This window comes from Bicyclus anynana, chromosome 22 (genome assembly GCF_947172395.1).
Source record: "Bicyclus anynana chromosome 22, ilBicAnyn1.1, whole genome shotgun sequence".
In the NCBI taxonomy this organism is placed as follows: domain Eukaryota; kingdom Metazoa; phylum Arthropoda; class Insecta; order Lepidoptera; family Nymphalidae; genus Bicyclus; species Bicyclus anynana.
The window spans coordinates 10,013,682-10,035,951 of record NC_069104.1 but is presented as its reverse complement, the minus strand read 5'-3'; the positions used below and the strand labels follow the sequence as shown (position 1 = coordinate 10,035,951).

The window sequence follows — 22,270 nt, the reverse complement described above, 5'->3', positions numbered from 1 at the left end:
ACAGCTCTAAAACTAAAACTAAATCCCACACTTTTTCTATACTGGATGAAAACTGAGGATAGAAACATCGTATACCTACAGATTTTTATTAGCAAGATCTTCAACTTAAGTCTGACAGAATCAAGACTGGGAGCCGCAGCAGAAAAAGCTGAAACCGGTAAGTGGCTCTAGTATGCCTCTCTGACAGAGAGTTACATATTTGTACCTTTTGCCGTGGAGACCCTTGAGCCGTGGAGTCGCAGTGCCAAAAAAATTTTACCGAATCATTTCACTGCGGCTAGTTGCCTCGACTGGTGACAGATGGGCTGACTCATTTTTTGCGCAAAGGATCAGTCTGGCTGTCCAGTGCCAAAATGCAGCCAGTATTCTTGCCACCATTCCACGTGGGCATGATTTGTATAGTTATTAGGATAAGTTAGCTTAAGATCCTTATTGTATTCTTTCTCAATAAAAAAAAACTTAAGTCTTAAACGTAAATTCTAACCGAAAAAATGAGATGAACAATCAAAAGCACAAAGGGCGTATCTCAATAAGCTCACAATTAGGGAACAAAAGATGGCGACAATCAAGATCGGGATCTCAGTTGAATTAACAATTTGAAAATGTCTCAAACAAATTCCTCTGGTGATTTATTTTAACGCCAAATTTCCTAAATAAGAAAATTGTTGAACATCCGGTTTTTACAGCGGCAGCGACATTTCTTACCTTCCGTTCTGCGGAATAAATTTTGCTGATCAACGACTGACAGCACAACAAAAAGTCATTTTGTGAAACAACAACGAAAACAAAACAAAAAAACTAATATAGAACTATTTGTAAAGAAGATATAAAAATAACTATTTACTAATCTATAAAGAAATGGTAACGGAAAAATTTATAAGAAAACAAAATCAAAAAATATTAATAACCTTGGAATAAAATATAAAAGAAAAAATAAAATATCCATACTAATATTTTAAAGCTGAAGAGTTTGTTTGTTTGTTTTATTGAACGCGCTAATCTCAGGAATTATGGTCCAATTTGAAAAATTCTATCTGTGTTAGATAGCTCATTTATCGAGGAAAGCTATGTATTATTACCGTATTCCTACGGGAACGGGAACCACGCGGGTGAAACCGCGCGGCGTCAGCTAGTAAAAATTAAAATAAAAGAATTAAAACCCACACTTTTTCTATACCAAGGATATATCTTTCTGTTGTAAATTGATAAAGTATTGGAACTCCTACGATAGACAATTAAATTAAATCTGAAAAGAAGAAAAGAAATATCTAAATTCCACATCCTGAGTAAATTTAACTTGTTCAAGGTGCTAAAATGCCTGCACTAATTAGGGAAGTTTGGTAGCTTTCTCTTGCTTCAATTATTCACAATCGGTGCAATTTCGTCGACATACAATAAAAGTTCAAAGCACTCAGGGATTGTGTAAGCAAGATAAACTACCCGTATATATATACAGTACAGATCAAAGACCACATCAAAGGCATCTTAATAAGTTGTATTTAATCTAGTCCATGATTTCCTAGATGATCCTAGTATGAAAAATATGTCTGGTCGCAATTTAATTAAGCGACCTATTTGCAATGAATGTGTCACTGTGAATATTATCTCTCATTCAAATCACTAATTAATAACAGATGAGGGTATATATTTTTAATAGTCCACTCGCAGATCTGTTGGGATTTGTATAGTGATCAATAAATATGCAACTAGGTTGAATCGTATGAGAAACATCTATTCACAATATCGGTAATACCTACGGGACATGAACGTGAATACTTTTTTCTACGTAGTCGCGTGTAAAAATGGAATGGAAATAATAAAAACGTCCACGTCGTTGCAGCTTAAAAATTCAATAGAAATCGACTGAAATAAAGCTTGGAAAAGACTTGTAATATTAATGAACAATTTGATTGAAATGTTATGCAATCCCAAGGTGCTGGAAAGGCGACCCCGCACCGGAAAGCTCAGTGTTGGTCGACCTCCCACTAGGTGGACCGAGGATATCACGCGGATTGCAGGGAACCGCTGGATGCTGGCGGCTCGAGACCGTTGTGCTTGGAAGTCCATGCAAGAGGCCTATGTCAGTAGTGGACATAGGCCTCTTACATCCATCGGCTGATAATGATAAATGAATAATGATACAAACAGCCGTGCAACAAAGATATTTTTTGAATATTATTAATTTTGTTATTAAAGAATATTTGCAAAAATGAATTACATGAATATTTTTATAAGACCAATATTCCCATTTTTGTCAATTACAGATGCATCAGGATTAAATGCGATATGGCATGTTGAAGAATCTCAGGTAGAGTTTTGTAGAATATGTTATTTAGCCATTGCACCCAATAGCGAGCACAAAGTTTATAAGGATTGGGCTTTTTGTACAATTTTCATACTAAATGCAAAAACTGTAAATGGAAAATTCTATCTCCGGTGTCGGTTCGTGATGGGCTAATAGTGTAGGCAGTGTATTTGTACAATTATGAATTACACACCATTGGAAGCTCTGCAGCGAAATTTTCAGTAACTTGTAATAGGTACTCGTTGAGAAACATCATAACACTATTTACTTACTTATTGATGCTTATATATTTCCAAAATTAAAACCTTACATTGTTTAATTCACATAATTGATAACGGCATTGTGAGGTAACATTACATAACATTCAGTTTGATCAAAAGTTACTTTCGAGTTTTCAACGTACATTCCGTATGCAACCTTCGATGCTAATTTTAGTAAACCGGCTCTAAAGGGTCGACAGATAAATAAAAGACGAGTCCGTAATATATCTTACATTTCTTTCGTCATACTCACTTCTTGTGCTAAGAGAAAGTGATTGTAGGAGCTCTTTTATTTCTGCTGTTGTTAGCAAAGTTTCGTCGAAACGAAAGCTTGGAATACTCTCGGTGCTCTTTTTCTTGAGTACTGAGGAGAATGCACTGAGGGTCATAAAGCAAGGACTGTTGCCTTTGCCGCTGGATGGAGCGTAGTTGTGGTAGAGCATCCCTAGTTTGCGCCAGTTGAACTCCTGCAACAAATGAGTAATAATTCAATCGATGATGTAAATAAAACAAAAATAATTATCAAAATAAAGAACCATTGTAATCTAAAGAAGATTTAACATCAAGTAAATAAAGGTAGACGAAAAAATACAAGAAAGTCAAAATAATAACAAAAACAATCTGTGGGTGTAAGATACTTTATTGCAATAAAAAAACAAAAGTTGCTAGATAAATGAAACATTAGCAAAACACAAAAATAAGCCCGAAAATCGAAGTAGAAATTGTAATTACAGAATATGACATAATACACAATGATTAAAACATAAATGCAACAAATCAAAAATACCTTTTAGAACATAGTTTCAAGTAAACATAACACACATACAACTAATATAGACTAGAAAATGTTATTACTTGATGTTTCTGATAAATGTTATTATTATTTTTTAATTTCATTCATTAAGTTCTATAAATTCAAATTAAATATTATTGAATTAAAAATAAGACAAATAGAGATTTAAATATATACGTACGAAAGATAAGAATGAATAAGATTGGCTTTGAAGATTGAATTACAATAATTTGATACTATAATTTGCAAATCTCGACGAATCACTTAGAAGAAATATTAGATAAGTATATATATTTTAATCCATCTAATAAATATAAAAAATATAAACGAGCAATTCCCATGGGTATCTATAGATATTTAGTGTATCTCGGAAACGATTAAGTAGATTTGGATCAAATTTGGTTTCAAGATAAGATTTCGTTTTATTAATTTATTAGCATAGAAATACTCAAAAATATAGATTAGTAACATAAACCCCACGCAAACAAAGATATAGGCAAATGTTAGTATTATTTTATTAAAAACACGGTTGTTCAAATAAACTCTGAAGCTTTATTAAAATCTAATAGATATTCTAGATATTAATTAACAGATTTATCAATTAATATATTTCTGTTTATACGATATCTATGTTACATAAATTACAATATAAACAAGATTTATTAGGAGATTAAAGTCGCAGCGAATAGACTCGTATGCAAACGCTGATCTTTTAGTATTAGATTAATGCAAAATGGATGAATGGAAAATTTTAGGATATTTATAGTCCATAATCACCTTATTTTCTCAACCTTCTAAATGCAAGGTTAAGGCGACATTTTAAGCAAGACAAGAAACATACACTGCGGTGTTTATATTAAACGATGCAGTTTGTATTTTAATAATGAACAATAATCCATGTAAATTTGAAAATGATCCTTACCTAAACTAACAAGCGATAAGGCTGTGTTATGAGTGAGTAAGTTGGAGGTCCATGAGGCTATTAAAGCGATTTTTATAATTCTTGGTCAATATAGACCTGACTACGGATATGTGGTCATTGGTTTAAGTCCCGAGAAATAACCTTATTTCTCGGGACTTAAATATAATATAACCGGGAATAAGAAAATCTCTCTCATGAGCTTTAAGACCAGGGTAACAGTAATTAACTAACACACGATTTTACCCAGTAAATCAAATAAATTAAATACTTATATAATATTTTTAAATGTTCTAAAAAGATAGATCTCTAAAGTTAAAAATAAAAACAATTCGTTCCAGATATTGGCATGATTTAAATAAATAACTATACCAGTATGATTTTAATCTTAATTAGGTACGCTAATTAATACGGAAGCTTCCCAAATATTATGTTAGCCGACATCAAATACAAAATTTTCATATAACTCTCGTTTTTTTTTATAATTCTCTCCTATTTAATACCCTTAATAGGAGATATTTTTAGAAGTCTTATAATTTATTAATTATATTAACCATGTCCATGTCATATGTTTTTAACTCAACGCTGCTCTACGAGTATACATGAGTTAAAGTGAACGCCCTTAGTAGAACTATTTTAGTACACACTGTTAGTTATGTGGAATATATCATATTACACTAAATTTTCCGATACGTTAGTTCCAAACATTACCGCACTAAACTAAACATAAACAAAAGAACTGTTTATATTTATTATACTGATACTAGTATCCATAAAGCTATGTGTTCCTTCTAGAAGCCTTCCTAAATATGTACGCAAATTGCTAAATTAGAATAAAGTGTGCGGGGAATTACTTATTTTAATAATATGTAATACACGTACGATATATGCGTCGAGAATTTTAATAAAGCCTCTTCCGGTAACAACTTCATATTGTTATTGCAATTTATATACAGATGCCTCATTAAATCTGGTACTTTATTCTAATAGGTGTGATATAAAAGTTTCTTTATTGTATTTAATTATTAATACAACTCTATTGTTAAAAAATTGTATTTTGGATTATGTTGTTTATTTTTCAACTGATAGTTTAAGTATTAGAAATAACGCACGCAGAAATAATAAACCTTTTTGAATTTAAAAGCTTCCAATTAATGTGAACAATGTAGTTGTATAACATTTTCGCTTAGCACAAGTGAAAACCCCACGAGTTGTGATTAAGAAGAACAATATAGTAGTTGTGGAAGAACCACATTATCATTAGCTCATCGAAAACAAAGATTCCAAGCAAAACCTAACAACAAAAGCAAATAACACGGTCACAAAAATAAAACACACAACGACTATGTAGATAATAGTTCATAAACGTATTTTGAAGCGTAATAAAACATACACAAACAATACAACATCTAATTAAGATTCCTAGTAAATGATAAAGTATCCGGTGTTTACCTCGAAAATTTTCCTGATGGCGACACCGGCTTGTGTATAACTTCCCATCATGCGCGTCAATGTCATGTAACTCGGCTGTTTGTATACAAAAGTTTCTGCCTGTGCACCCGCTGTTAATACAGGGATTCCCCATTGTCCAGCGTATCTTGCTACAGGAGCTATCACGTACTCGCAGCCCGGTCCAATGAACGCATCTGAAATTATACACGCTATCTCAACTACAGCACATTTCACAGCAAAGCTATACAAAATTTGCTCTACTTTGGAAGTTTTGAAATATTTTCAACCTACATTTATCTATAAAGTAAAATGACTTAAATTTATAATAAAACAATTGATTTCGGATATTACAAACCAATGGGAAAATAAATGTACTTTTATGTAGCGAAATTAAATTGTGATAAATTGGTTTTATTTTGTTAATCAATCAATTTTGAATCAAAAAAGTGAGAGCACTCTATAGGCAAAAATTGACGTCATCAGTAGATTCACTCTAAATAAATGCTTGTTAGAAAAGCTATAATTTATTTTAATATCAACTCACCAGCTGAGCCATTGACATAAAACTCAAAAGCTGCAAGTGGTCCATAAACCGATGAGCATCTTGTGTCTCTGTAGTCAACCAGGATCTTCCAACCCGGCAATGGTCCGTCGGGTTTAGTCATTGCTTGTATCGCCATTTCTACTATCGGCAGAACTTTAACTAGTGAAAATACTTCATTCGGATCAGTGGGCAGTAAAACACCTAGTTTCACAATTTTTTCATGAAATTGATGACTTTCGGCTCGGAGATTGTAATTTGTTCTTTTAACATAGTAATGACTATTTACTAAATCATGGGGATATCCCACTGCCTGTGATTCATCGTAAGGATCTTTCATTATTTGTATTATGTCAGTGTCGTTAGTTGAATTCTCTTCACCCTTATGATAAGTGTAATACTTATCCAGCTCAACTACATCAGGAGAATATTTTTCCGATTTTTCCTCATCGTCTGCGTCTTGCACTGACGTTGTACTCTTGATGAGATTCTTGCCATAAACTTTGTTGTCTAAGTTGCGACGCAATTTAGCGACATCGCCATTTAAATTATTTACTTTATATTGACTTACTTTGTCTTTAGATGTTTTAACATTATAATTATTAGCACTAACATCACACTTAACTATCACATTAAATAAACACACGTACAAAATGAGGAATGAAACTAAAATAGGCATGTTAAATTTATAAACTATTTTTTTAGGATTTTCTTTAATCTTGTGTGTTTGAGCATAGTCCATAGATTCACTAGGTTTTTCATTTTCTTCTTTTCGAGTCCGAAGTCCACGTCTCTTCCTAAAGTTTGCTTTCGCATACGATTTTTCTTTGCACCAGGCTGTCTTAACAAAGTTTGATGAGAGAATCGCTTGCACGATCTCTTTTACCATTTTACAGTTGATTTATCTCATTTTTTCGGTTTCATTATTTTGTTTGCTTCATCTATGAAAAAAAAAATATGAATTTTGTTTCTACTTCCTTAGCGATGATCGTTGTCGCATTTAAGTTATTTGAAAATCGAACTCGACTTTTGTAAATAGTGAGAGATATGTTTGGAATTCAGAAAAGTTACGAATAGACAACATACGAGTATTCAAACGAATACATAATATACCTACCACAACTTATTGTATTTTGAGGTGCAAACCGGGTAATAGATTATAATATTTTATAATTGTCTCCTTATTTTAAGTTTCATATGCAACTCATTTCATATAAAAATTCATTGTCATTCGAACCAAAATTGACTAACTATAATATTTTTCTCGTAATAAAAACGGACATGATTAACAATTTGGTCATATTTTGTCTCAACTATTTGGCCATCAACGTTTATTGCCTTGAGAGTGAACTCTTTATAGTCTAGACCATTAGAGATTTCTCACAAGCCGTTTTAGAACATTACGTCTTAGAAACAAGAATAATAAAATATATTTTATCGAAGCAATCAATAAAAGTTCCATGCGTTATTTACATAGATTTAATGCTTATTTATGCGGAGAATTGGAGTGTTGATCGATCGTCAAGGAATTCCTTAACCCTACATCCTGTAGCCACAAGTCCAGGACTCTGCTCGGAGCATTTCTCTCTACCACGCGATGGACCCGGCACCTTCACAGTGAATCCATGAAATGCTAAGATATTCGTCTCTCGATATATCTAAAAAATCATAATTATGCTATGTTTTTATTTAAGATTACGATGACTTTATTCTGTGATTAATGTTTCGTTTATAAAAACTTGTCAATGTTCAAATAATCAAACGTAGATTTAGTTATTTTACTTTTTCTAAATAAATATACCTACTTTTAGCACTTTCTTATATTACACATATGTATTTATCCACTAGCATTAAAAACCAAAATATTTAATTACTTTTTTTTAAAAAACATTTTTTTTTTAATTTTATTTTTGGTATTGTGTAAAGAACAAATTATAATTCATAAAGATTCGAAATGTGATATATCACTAGGTTCGTTGACATCAAAAATTTTATGAAATACGCCTACCAATAGGTATGTAAAAAAAGATACCGGTTCCTTTAAAATAGTAATCAGTTTTCATTCAGTGCTAGTTATGCGATAAACTATTAATAGAAACACTTCGACCTAACAATGAATATTAACATAGCTTTGTTTTTTGTTAAAAGTTTGCACAAGATATTATAGACGGAGAGCCAGCGACAGCTAGACTTTCGACATTTTATAAAAGATATAAAACTTAAAAGATGCTCCTACCAATTGCCACGATACCTATAATGAACTTTTATCGAGGTTACTCTAGGAGGGTCTAGATTCTTAAAACCTGTTACCTCCAACTCAAACTCTATAATGGGCTAGTTGACATTTTTTTTTAAATGTTCATTATCGTTCTACTAGATAGAAAAAAATTATCATATTTTTTGAGACATTAGATAAAAAATTTAATTTTTTAAATATTGTTTTTGACAATAAGAGCCAAAACTCTGTTGGCCAAGATGGTATAAATTTAGACTTTTCATGACGACTAACGTGTCGTCCTTTTTCAAATCCTTTTTTCACAACAGCGTTTTGGATCGTACTGTTAAAAAAATATTTAAAAATTAAAATTTTCATGTAGGTATTTAAATCTCATATCTCAAAAAAATGTGATATTTTTTTTCAATCTTGTAGAACGATAATAAACAATTGATGACCATTTAAAAAAAGTGTCAACCAGCCTATTGTCGCCTAAGGGATTTGTAAAAAACTGAATTTCACGCTGACAAAGTTAGGTATTGACTTTCCGTTATATTTCAAACAGTTAGATAATGACTATTTTAGAATTTAAACTATCGTGTTATGTGTTATTCATATTAATTGATTATGAAACATGACTAAAACTCACGTGGTATTAGGTCGGAGTATGCCCGACTAGTTTCGAACCCATACGGGGCCCTTAGTCATGAGATGGTTCTTGCATCGCGGCACGATGAGTAAGGGCCCCGTATGGGTTCAAAACTAGTCGGGCATACTCCGACCTAATAGATATCACGTTTTAGCCGTGTTTCATAATCAATTAGGTATTGACTTTCCGTCAAGTCTACCTAAACGTAAATAATTCAGTTATGACCTCCATCTTATCATTATGCACATAACACACTCATTACCTACTAACACAATGTAGGTAAAGCGTTTATTTTTAACGCGTATACAGGAAGTTTATATTTAGACTGTGAGTTATTAGTTACGTTTAAACTGCTGTTCAAAATAACCTAGTAACTGGCAATTATGTTCTTACGTTAAATTTTTATTAGTTTACTAGTTTGTTCGCAGATACTAAAGACTAGCAGATGCCACGCGGTTTCACCCGCGTAATTACCGTTCCCATAGGAATAGAAGAATGAAATAAAGCCTTTAACACTCGAGGATAGTGTAGCTTCCCAACAGTGAAAGATTTTTTCAAATCGGTTCAGTAGTTTCGAAGCCTTGATGCAAATAAACAAACAATCTAATCTTTCCTTTTTATTATATTAGTATAATTAACAGATCAAGAATCGAGACGACTTAAACGGACCAAACCATTTGAGTTAAGTGTTTAGTGACAAGCGATAGTGTAGTGTTAAGTGCTACATGGAAGATCACGTGAACAAAGTGACCTAAAGACATAATAGTTAGTGAAAGACTAAGATTGAGTTATTGGACATTATGTTTGTATAATAATAATAATATATTATAAGTTTAGGTTCAAGTTAAATAATTAGTCACATAAGTCACATAAGTAGGCTAGATCGTAATTTTGTGAAGTACCAAATTGGTAGGTACTTGTCGTGATAGCCCAGTGGATATGACCTCTGCCTCCGATTCCGGAGGGTGTGGGTTCGAATCCGGTCCGGGGCATGCACCTCCAACTTTTCAGTTGTGTGCATTTTAAGAAATTAAATATCACGTGTCTCAATCGGTGAAGGAAAATATCGTGAGGAAACCTGCATACCAGAGAATTATCTTAATTCTCGTGTGTGAAGTCTGCCAATCCGCATTGGGCCAGCGTGGTGGACTAATGGCCTTACCCCTCTCATTCTGAGAGGAGACTCCTGCATACCAGAGAATTATCTTAATTCTCTACGTGTGTGAAGTCTGCTAATCCGCATTGGGCCAGCGTGGTGGACTAATGGCCTTACCCCTCTCATTCTGAGAGGAGACTCGAGCTCAGCAGTGAGCCGAATATGGGTTGATGACGAAATTGGTACTTTACAATAGAGAAAAAAAACGAGATTTATATTAACTCTCAACCTGTTACATTATAATACTTCATACGGTACTAATTCGCGTAAGTTTAATTATTAATTAAACTTCCGGGAACATTTTCCTTTGGGATAAAATTATCCTTAACTTTATTATGTGTAATAACTATGTAACAAAGAGCAGTGTCTCTTGCGACATAAAGTCAAGTAGAGTTGAAGTCGGTAATAACTTTAAGAAACAGGAATTCCCAGTAACACCTCTTTGACAATTTCTCTGGAGTTTTTGGGCTGAACAATCAAACAAATACACATTAATTACAATTTCTCTGGAGTTTTTGGGCTGAACAATCAAACAAATACACATTAATTACAATTTCTCTGGAGTTTTTGGGCTGAACAATCAAACAAATACACATTGATTACAATTTCTCTGGAGTTTTTGGGCTGAACAATCAAACAAATACACATTAATTACATTCATAAATACCTACTGGCTGACGCCGCGCGGTTTCACTCGAGTGGTTCCCGTTCCCGTAGGAATGTGAGGATAATAATAGCCTATAGCCTTCCTCGATAAATGGGCTAACTAACACTGAAAGAGTTTTTTTAAATCGGACCAGTAGTTCCTGAGATTAGCGCGTTCAATCAAACAAACTCTTCAGCTTTATAATATTAATTATAGATTAGTTAAGATATTACCTTGTTTGTTATGTATGTTTGGTAGGTATAAGCCTATTATTAACCTACTTAAATTAAGTTAAGTAACGATAAATCTTATTTTAGGTTTTGAAATTTATTAAATCTCATTTTATCTTGAAAAAGAAACCTGCTACTTGTGTTATCTTAATACTTAAGTAGTAAAAAAAAAATCTTTAAAGATTACATAAAACTTAAATATATATATTTACTAATCTGTGAGCATGGCAGTGCCCCCGCCAAGCCGAGTTATAAAATTTCACAAGTCATTTCGTTTAAAAAACAGTCAGCCAAGTAGTTTAATCACGTTAAATTAAAGAGGAAACCTGCATACCAGAGAATTATCTTAATTCTCTGCGTGTGTGAAGTCTGCCAATCCGCATTGGGCCAGCGTGGTGGACTACTGGCCTAACCCCTCTCATTCTGAGAGGAGACTCGAGCTCAGCAGTGAGCCGAATATGGGTTGATGACGATGAAATTAAAGTTATAAAAACATTTGCCTCGAAACTAATTCATCATGTACGTGGCATAGGTAATAACACAGTGCTTGATGATTTTTTTTTCAAACAGTAATTTAGAGTAATACCTACATCAGTCTGACAAGATGATGTTGATTTTTTGCGATTTCGGTTGCCATTATTCTTGTACAATCACATTAAACTCATTAAACATGACAGCAGACAGCTAAGAGCCTACACAAACTTGGCGACAACGACCACAATAATTTGTTGGCCGTGGTCACAATAACTAAGGTTTGGCTTAATTAATTTCTCGTAAACGATGTCGCGTCCGCTAGTTATGTACCTACTACATTAAGGTCAAACTGCCTTTTTGGTCCCGAGTTTAGCTGGTTCGACTACGGACAATGAGATCCAGTGTTCGAATCCCGGGTCAGGCCAACAAAAAATACGTTAATGGGATTTTTCTTACAAGAAAATTCTTAATTGCTGCCTGAAGTTAGGAATTTGGCGGTGTTGGTACACTCATGTGCCTCATGTGTTGCGGATTAGAAGATCGTTCCATTTTTAAATTACACGACATAGTATTTTTTTTGAATATAGTAATACAAAATAATGTTCAAGTTTCCAAGCTATTTGAGAAATAATTATTATAATACAATATGGTATATCGGACCGATATTACGTTCGAACATAGTAATCATCATTATTATCAGCATACACTACAGGGCCAGGCCTTCCTCCTTTTAGGAGGATATGGAGCGTAGACCCACCACGCAGCTCTATAAATGCGTTAACTCTTTAACGATCGTTATCACAATATCTCAATGATAATGACCAAGACCGATCGCTTAACGTGCTATCCGAGGCATAGGATTATTATACCACCAACTTTCCAACTTCGAGCTGACAGATTATTATCTAAAATTTCTTAAAACATAGATAACAGTATTTCATCTCGACACAAGATTCGAACCCAAAACCTAAGACTAAACCAACGAGGCAGTTCGACAAAAAATGGCTACCTTCACATATTCTATACTAATATTATAAATTGTAAAGTTTGTGGTGATGTAGCCTGTAGGGGGTAATTTCTAAACTACTAAACCGATTTTGAAAATTCTTTTACCACCAGAAAGCCACTTTATTTGTGAGTGTCATACAATATACTTTATCCCCATATTCTCACGGAAACGTGAACTACGCGAGGAAACTCTCAGAAACAGACCGGTTAGATTAATAAAATAGAATATATTTATCTACTTAGTCGTAAATAAGAAGTTATATGATTATAATATATTAAAATTTTTATTCTTCACATATTATTATAATGCTATGTGATAATCCACAGTCTTGCAACTTTAAATATCACGAACTTTGACCTTATTTATAAGTTGTTATGATTTGATAAAAATGATATAAAAATTTAGTTCGGATTACATATTAAAACAACTAATTTGCTGTCTGAGAGACCACAATTCAATTATTATTTTTTGAAAATAATATTTGCCATACCTCTTTTAATTCCCCGTAAGTAGGGAAGATATTTATTTCAATCCGTTTTTTTTTTTCGAAAATCTAGTTTTCATCGAATCTCAAAGTTGGAGCTACAGCAAAACTGACTATTTTTTTTTTTAATAAGTAGGTATGACCCCTTTCTCGGCACCTGTAGTAGTAGTCGCCTACCTTAGATACTCGGTAGAATGTGGGCCGCGATGGCTTTGGCAGGTAGCAGGTTTCTTGGGCCCAGAACCCTCCACAACCGTCCTTGTTTAAAATGTATTTCTTAAGTTTATTACTTACTAGCGGACGCCCGCGACTTCGTCCGCGTGGAATTCAGTTTTTCACAAATCCGGGATGAAAAGTAACCTATGTGTTAATCAAAAGTATTCCAAATTTATCTATTTCTATTCCAAATTTCAGCAAAATCGCTCCAGTAGCCGCAGTACAAAGGAGATCCTCCATCATCCCTTATTTTACGCCATGGGGTTAAATTTATTAAAACCCTATTTAAGCGAACATCTTCATCATAGTAGTTCCAATCTTTAATTTCAGTTCCATTCATCGAAAATCCAAGATGATTTATACAAACTTTCATGCCCTATTTTATCCCCTTAAGGGTAGAATTTATCAAAATATTTTCTTAGGGGACGCCTACGTCAAAGTAGCTTTACGCATGCAAAGTCTCAGCCCGATCGGTTTAAAATTGAAGTTTCATACAAACTTTCATCCCCTATTTTATCCCATTGGGGATAGAATTGATCAAAATCCTTTCTTAGCGGATGCATACGTCATAACAAAACAGCCCGATCCGTTCAGTGATTTGGGCTGTTCGACGATAGATCAATATGTTATCTTTTAATATATTTAGATGTGGTTCTTAGTGAAATAGGTATCTTGAGGTTTTTGCCTCATGTTTTTTTGTCTAATGTTATTTATACTTGGACATACCAATGTCAAACACAACTTAAAAATAACTTACGACTTTGTCCCGAATGTATTTATAGTTTAACTGGTTTTACGAGTATTTCCGCGGTTATATATGGCTTCATCAATCAAGTTTTGTTTTGAGGTTCGTCTTTTATTACGTGTTATTTGTTAGTTGGCAAGTAAAAATGTTTATCTAGACTTATTTATCGTCGTTAGCAACCCATATTCGGCTCACTGCTGAGCTCGAGTCTCCTCTCAGAATGAGAGGGGTTAGGCCAATAGTCCACCACGCTGGCCCAATGCGGATTGACAGACTTCACACACACAGAGAACATTCTCTGGTATGCAGGTTTCCTCACGATGTTTTCCTTCAACGTTTGAGACACGTGATAATTAATTTTCTTAAAATGCACACAACTGAAAAGTTGGAGGTGCATGCCCCGGACCGGACTTATTTATTAGAAAAGTTTAATTATAAAATTAAACAAAAAAATATAATAATGACGAAGATTTATTCACGTACTCGTTGAATATTATAATTAAAGCAACAGCAAGCTAAACCCAATTTACTAAACTCAGCACACTAAAATCCACAAGCTATAGCAGAAAGTTTAAAAATACTCTTGTGACATCAAGAAGTAACTATACTATCGGTTTAGAAAAAGACTACTATTATAGTAGTTTTTATTAACTTCACGTCCGTTTCAGAAAGAAGATTGAACTAAGATGATTTTTTTAATAATCGAATAATAATATTAATTAGCACACTTTAAGTAAAGTAGATTATAATATAATTAAGTATACTTTTAGAGAGCCGTGATAGACCAGTGGATATGACCTCTGCCTCCGATTAAGGAGCATGAGGGTACGAATCCGGTCCTAGTCATGCACCTCCAACCAACCTTTCAGTTGTGTGCATTTTAAGAAATTAAATATCACGTGTCTCAAATGGTGAAGGAAAAATATCGTGAGGAAACCTGCATACCAGAGAATTTCCTTAATTCTCTGCGTGTGTTAAGTCTGCCAATCCGCATTGGGCCTGCGTGGTGGACTTTTGGCCTATAACCCCTCTCATTCTGAGAGGAGACTCAATCTCAGAAGAGAACAGCAGAGCAGAGAGTGAAAATGGGTTGATAACTATGATGATGTACTTTTATTTCTTGTTTATAGATAAAAGCCTCCTAACATTATTGAGTATTAAACAAAACAGTTTCCCTCCGCTCAAAGCTAACGCTTTATAAAACTACGATCCGTCCGATCTTAACCTACGCTAGTGTAGTGTTTGCCCACCGTCCCAAAGCGACCCTTAGGCCGCTTCAAACCCTACAGAATCGTTTTCTGCGTCAAATCACGGGCGCGCCGTGGTTCTTACGCAATAATGACCTCCATAGAGATCTAGAATTACCGACAATAGCTAAGTACATGAAACAGCTCTCTCAAAACTATTTTGACAGAGCTGCCATCCATCCCAACCAACTAGTGGTTGAGGCCTGCAATTACACTCCCAACCTAAACGCTAACTGCAAGCAGAGGCGTCCCAAGAACGTCCTTTACGATCCAGACGATGACATAACATCCGACAATGCTTCCCAGGCAACACAATCACAAGCTACACAGCGTCCCCGATATCTAACGTCACCCGGACGTGGGTTTTCTAATTCACGATCTTGGCGGCGTCCGGACTGATTCACTCAGGTCACGGTTACCTTCTCCAGAATGGCCCTCTAAGCCGAGGTCCGAGTCTCATAGGAGACGCCCTTAGAGAGCCGTTCCGTCCTCTATCTTTCTTTCAGCCTTCGGGTCACATCAGGCGATGCTTCTGCGCTCGCCCAACCCCCCCGGTGACGCCGTAGTGGTTCCGCAGGGAGCTATCGACACCTACTCAGGCAGGAAAAAAAAAAAAACAAAACAGTTTTCGTGGTAACAAGTCAAAACTTTCATGAATGGAATCCGTTGTAAGTCACTGGTGTATAAACGAACCACTGAAACGTAAAAAGGAAGTTCGAACAAATAAAGTTGCTGCAACAATGGCGTTGTTAGTTTCCAACTAACTTTGAGAAACCACGTAACATACAGTCTCTAGTTTACTCACATTGTTTATTCATAATCTCAGAAGAATTTAACCCTCGGGCTGTCTGGTTGGGTCTGTCAAACCCACCATGACAATATGTAGACCATTGTAATTCGTCCAATATTTTAATTTTGTTCTTATTGATCCCTTTAGCATACATATTGATGCATTAAAATGCTTAACAGATTAATATTTCAAGAAAAAAAAAATTGATTTCAAATTCAGGGTCTAAGAGACCCACCAGGCACATCATGTAATTTTTTCAACTAGGAACCTCAAGGGCTTAAAGCTTGGAATACTATTGGCCTATTAAAATAACACTATGTATTATCTAAATTGTGTTTCCGTGTATTTAATCTTGCACATCTGAACAGATTTTATTACTTAGGAAATCTATTGAACAACCACGTTTTATGGCAGTAATAAATTTAATATTTACGTTGCCCGATTCAATGTAGTGAACCCTGGTCGAGAACCCACGAGAATGTTGTAAACACAACCATAGTGATCGTAAAGTGTTAAAACCGATTCAGCTGGAACATTGGATACGGAAATACAGCAGCACATATATCCGTACGTTTGCTATAAAGTGTATACATTAAAATAGACACTACTGTACATACTCAAAAGTCCAGGGCCTGTAGCCAAAAGGCACGTCGATTTCTACAATCGCAAACGTTTATTTTTCGAAAATTAAAAAAATGTCTTGAAATTTGCTATCGGATTGTCTGTCGATTGGATCTGTATCATACATTTTTTTAGTTTTCGAAACGTTGTCGTTTGTAGAAAGAGAATCGAAGTGTATCTACAGGCCCAGAACAAAAACCGCTAAAGCTAACGCTTTCAAAAGGATTGCGTTTAGAAGTCTTATAACTTTAATTTTTAATTTTCGACTTTAATTGTCATCATTATCCAATAACATTACCTGATGTTTCAAAAGTGCTTGTAAGCTTTGAAATAAATTCGTTTTAACATTGAGTTCATTGTATGGTAAACTTGAATCATAATAATTGACAGCCGATTTCAACGACCCGATACCGGTGAAAGCCTCCTATACTAAGGAATCGAAGAACGTCTTCGAAGAAAGAAAATCACAAAATATCATAACATACTATTGGAACCTCAGACCAATTATTGTGTAGGACCTGCCTCGCTAGACATTACTTTTCTGTCAAAGTATATGATCAACGATCTAATGCGATTATAAAAACTGACTCTATAGTATCGATGTTAAATAGTTGTAATCGTGTTCGTTGGTTAAAGAGCTCCGTAAAAATACCTTTTTGTGTAATTGAATTGTGTAAAAAACGGGCAAAAGCTTCTAGTTTAGTATAAGATGTATACAAAATCTAAGCTCGTTTTCCTCAGAAAATGACAGATAATTTTGTTCTTCACTATGAGTGCGATACAGGTCCTTCTATAATTGGTCTGAGATTGGAACCGAGGCCTTCATAAATCCAAAACCACTTAGGTCAACTACTATACCAGTTGTTAATCGCCCGCACAATAGACAATTTATTTTTACTGTGAAGATTTCTTTACTTTTTCATGAAGATAATCATCAACCGCATAGTAACCTCAATAAATGTTGTCAACTCCAAAAATGCCACATATTGATGTCTCATGGAAGTTATAAATAGCAGGATCATTACTTAAACTCCTTACGTAAGTTACTCGGCTATTTTTAACCACCGCTGTCTCAATATTTGACCCGAATAATACAAGTGTGTCGTAATGGAAAACAATCCATAAATGCAATGAAGGTGGTGGGTATATGCACAAGTGGTATTGCTAAAAATAACTTATTATTTCGATATTAAAAATATTTTTAATATTAAACACGATGGCCGAGGTCGATTGCAAAATACAAGCCTTTTTATTGTGCACTAATAGCCTGCAAAAGCCAGATACACCGCATTTTAAGAAGTCTATCTTCCTACTATAGGTAAGAATGATGGCCGATAATGGGGTTGTCACGGCTTTGGAATGTAGGTTTTAAGGGTCCAGAACTCCAGACTCAAAACCACACAAGTAAAAAGCTTTTTAATATTTTCTTCGGCATATTATGAGAAATCATGTCACCCTTAGCTCCACGACAACTTTTCGAAAACATCGATAAAAATCAACTTTTAAGGGTTTCTAGCGATGGATTGCCACGAAAGTAAGGGTCTGGCGATCTGGAGAAATTATTCTTCATGTTATCCCGACCTGACCTCAAAAAATTATATTTTAAATTTGGACAATTTAGGGATCTGGACCCCCAGAGTTATGGTAAATACTCCCGAGCAGCCTGTATAGTATAAAATGTCGTTGCCTAGCACAAAATAATTATATTAAACCGTTTAGAATAATTTATCACATCCCTGCTTCGTCGTAAGTGAAAAATTGACAGCTCTAATAACCACTTTACTTCACTTAGTTATTACCATTTAACTAAATTATATTCACACATTGATTTAATTATTCAGTCTTCTGACGTCAGTAACTCGGTTGAAGCACAGTGGTTAAAGCGTTTTAATAAGGCTGATAAAAATTTAAAATTCATTTTGTAGGCACGTAACATGTAATCTTCTTCTTCTTTCTTTGACGAAAATGAATTAAAAATGTTCATGAAACATGTGTTTTAAAATGAATATTTTCGGAGTAAATAATATTTCTTTTGTAAATAGATCTTAAAATGTGTCCCTTATACGCATCCCTATAGTTACGACGTAGCTTTACGTAGTAAGTTGTACGTATTTTAAAATGCAAGGATAGATAAAGGCGTGTGTTAGTTGTATAATCAGAATTATTTGAATTACTTTGTATGAAAACATGAAAAAAAAATGTTTTTAGTAAAAAAAATATATAAGAGCAGTTCGGCTTATTTAAGTGCACTCGTCAACTACTTGAAGTTATGGAAAATACACCCTGTAGACATGTTACGTGCCTACAAAATGAATTTTAATTTTTTATCAGCCTCATTAAAATGAGGTATGTCTGGTTATCACAGGCACTCCTTTTATTGCAGATTGCAATACAATTGCATATTGTAACTTAATCAATTCACTTTAGTCTAAACTGGAAACTAAAACTTCATAAATTAAATTGTCTTAACCTATAAAGTGAATAGGTACCAGTATTCAAACTTTGCTAACCAAGTTAGTAGCGTAATTGTAGAATTCGTGATGTTACTCAATATAGAAAGACACTGATGTGTTGAATACTATAGCTTGGCAACTTCGTTCGTAACACTTCCAATGTTCCGCGCGGCCCGGGTGGCGTGTAGCGATGAATGAAAACCCCACGACTGATGCACCTCACTTCCCCGCACGCACTATTTCATACCCGCGCAGTCTTTCCCCCGTCGCCCGCATAACATGGGAGTGTCATCAACGAACTTGCCAGACTATACAAAGAATATTAAATACTATAGCTTGGCAAATTCGTAACACTCCCGATGGTCCGCGGGGGCCGAGAGGGGAGGTAGCTATGCCCCGCGCACGACTTCATACCCGCACAGTCCTTCCCCTACCGTCACCCGCATATCATGGGGGTGTCATAACGAACTTGTCAAACTATAGTCCACGCCCCGTGGTTTCACTCGCGTAGTACCCGTTCCCGTTCCCGTGAATATGGAGAAAAAATATAGCTTAGGACACTCACAAATAACGTGGTTTTCTAGTGGTAAAAGTCGTACATGCACTGCTCGCCTAAAAGAATCATTTATCATCATCACCATCAAATCAGTATTATTATGCACACCATTGACGATGAATTATTCATTAATCACGGTTCTGCAGCACCCACGACTATAACTGATCGTGTATTGACGGCTCGACTTATGAAACGTTTGCACTGCAGAAACGTGAGTATAATTGACCGTCAATGGCTGACTCTACGTGAACAGGCCACAAGCAAACCGTTATTTATAAATAAACTGGCCATAAAACAATCCCATTACAACGATTGCTAGCGTAACAAACGCAGTCGAAATATTTTCCTTGTTTCACAGATTAAAATTTATCACCGTTGTGAATATTAAACGAACTAAGTTATTTTTAATATTCAAATTGTGTGACGCGTAATAATTGTTGGTCATCCTTGGTTTTGTGTCTACGTTATACACCAAGGATGAATAACTTTGATGAACGTAGTTTGTTTTAAAGTTTCAGTATTGATAGGTACCTATCTTCTAGCTAATATTAATAATTAAAGCGAAAACTTTATCTACCTACCTACCTTTGACGGCCTCTGTGGCTCAGTATGCGTTGTGGCTCAGTACGGAGGTCCTGGGTTCGAGTGCTCAATATTTTATGAATAAAATTAACTTCAATAAAATTAAGATATTCCATTTTATTAACACTCAACACAATAGAATGACGAATTAAAATATATAAATTAAAACTAAGAATTACACAATAACTAAGAATTTAAATTTATAATAAATAAAATAATTATAACAAATACACACCATCTAATTGTTCACCCAGAGGCGAGGTACCCAATACACTAGCGCTAATGCGCAATCTGGATAGCAAGATTTAATAATCTGGATAGAAATAATCTGGATAGCAATCTGGATAGCAAGGCTTAACCTTTGGGCCAAATAAACGCCAGCTCTTGGGTCACCTGACGCATGGACCAATTTGTCAGACATACTATTGAATTTTTTTTTTTAATTAAGATAAAATATCACACTAATATTATAAACGCAAAAGTTTGTATGGATGTTTGGATGTATGTTTGGATGTTTGTTACTCTTTAACGCCGCTACTACTAAAGCGATTTGGCTGAAATTTGAAATGGACATAGATTTTACTCTATATTAACACATAGGTTACTTTTTGTCCCGAAAAAATCCATGGATTCCGAGGAATTTGTGAAAAAGTAAACTCCACGCGGACGAAGTCGCGAGCGTCCACTAGTAAAATGTAATCGATGTTAGATCTTTCCAAGAAAATATTTAGTCATTAAAGTGACTAGTGATAGCATAGTGGATATGACCTCTGGCTCCGATTCCGGAGGGTGTTGGTTCGAATCCGGTCCGAGGCATGCACCTCCAACTTTTCAGTTGTGTGCATTTTAAGAAATTAAATATCACGTCATGTTTCAAACGGTGAAGGAAAAATCGTGAGGAAACCTGCATACCAGAGAATTTTCTCAATTCTCTGCGTGTGTGAAGTCTGCCAATCCGCATTGGACCAGCGTGGTGGACCTAACTTAACCTAACCCCTCTCATTCTGAGAGAAGACTCGAGCTCAGCAGTGAGCCGAATATGGATTGATGATGATGATGAAAGTGACTAGGCAGTAACTAATAGGTACATTATTTCGTCACACCTGGCATAACAGGCGATTTGCATCAGTGATATAAAATTTGAATATCAAAGTAACTGTAACAAGTAAAAAAGAAGATTACTATTACGTGTATCTACGTGTTTGTAGTAAGAAGTACTTAAAAATCTAAATCGGAGCTGAGATCTTAGAATAACAACCAGTATAATAAAATTAATTAAGTATGCATCGCTGCCATCTTGTCTGTGTAGCTCCTAGCTGTCTTAATATAATTTAATAGTTCGAAGCAATGAAAACTTATACTACCTACCGCCAGTATTTGCATTATAATGCATAAATCAAGGTTATTAAACACTACTTAGCAGAAAACTAGCGATTTCACCCAATTAGTTCCCGTTTCCGTGGGAAATACGGGAAAAAAATGTTGTCTATGACTCTCACAAATAATGTAGAAAAAATTGTCTACTTGTAAAGGCATTTACTCAAAATCGGTTCAGTAGATTCAGAGACATACCTTATAACCTCATAAACAAACCAACTTCAATATGCATTGGAGCAGTGTGGTGGGTCAAAGCTCTAACTCTCCTGTAAGGAGGGAACAACAAATGAATTGAAAACTATCATCTACCTACTGTATGATATCCACCATTAGGCACCGGATGACATCAATTTCGTCTAAAAATATGTCAACTAGCATACGTCAAAAATACCTGCGGGACTTGCAGGATTATTCACTATCTTGCTACACTATGAATGTTTTTTTAACGTCCGTTAAAAAAAAACTCACGTGCGAATGAGGGCTTAGTGTCTCTGCCGTCAACGACACTTTTTCTACGATCTATAAAAAAAAACTTTTGACGATCTTGTTT

The 22,270-nt window shown here is 34.7% G+C and overlaps 1 protein-coding gene across 7 annotated transcripts in view; it reads right to left on the bottom strand.

Annotated features, from left to right (window-relative positions):
* The window catches only part of LOC112053058 (atrial natriuretic peptide receptor 1), a 138,268-nt gene that overhangs the window by 67,023 nt on the left and 48,975 nt on the right, over window positions 1-22,270 (bottom strand). For all 7 annotated transcript variants that reach the window (XM_052888442.1, XM_024092327.2, XM_052888443.1 and 4 more), the window contains exons 2-4: window positions 6,274-7,211; window positions 5,730-5,923; window positions 2,819-3,032 (exon numbers count right to left, since the gene is read on the bottom strand). In XM_052888442.1, coding sequence (XP_052744402.1) covers window positions 2,819-3,032; window positions 5,730-5,923; window positions 6,274-7,159 — 1,294 coding nt within the window. In that variant the 5' untranslated portion in view covers window positions 7,160-7,211. The remainder of the gene's footprint in view (window positions 1-2,818; window positions 3,033-5,729; window positions 5,924-6,273; window positions 7,212-22,270) is intronic.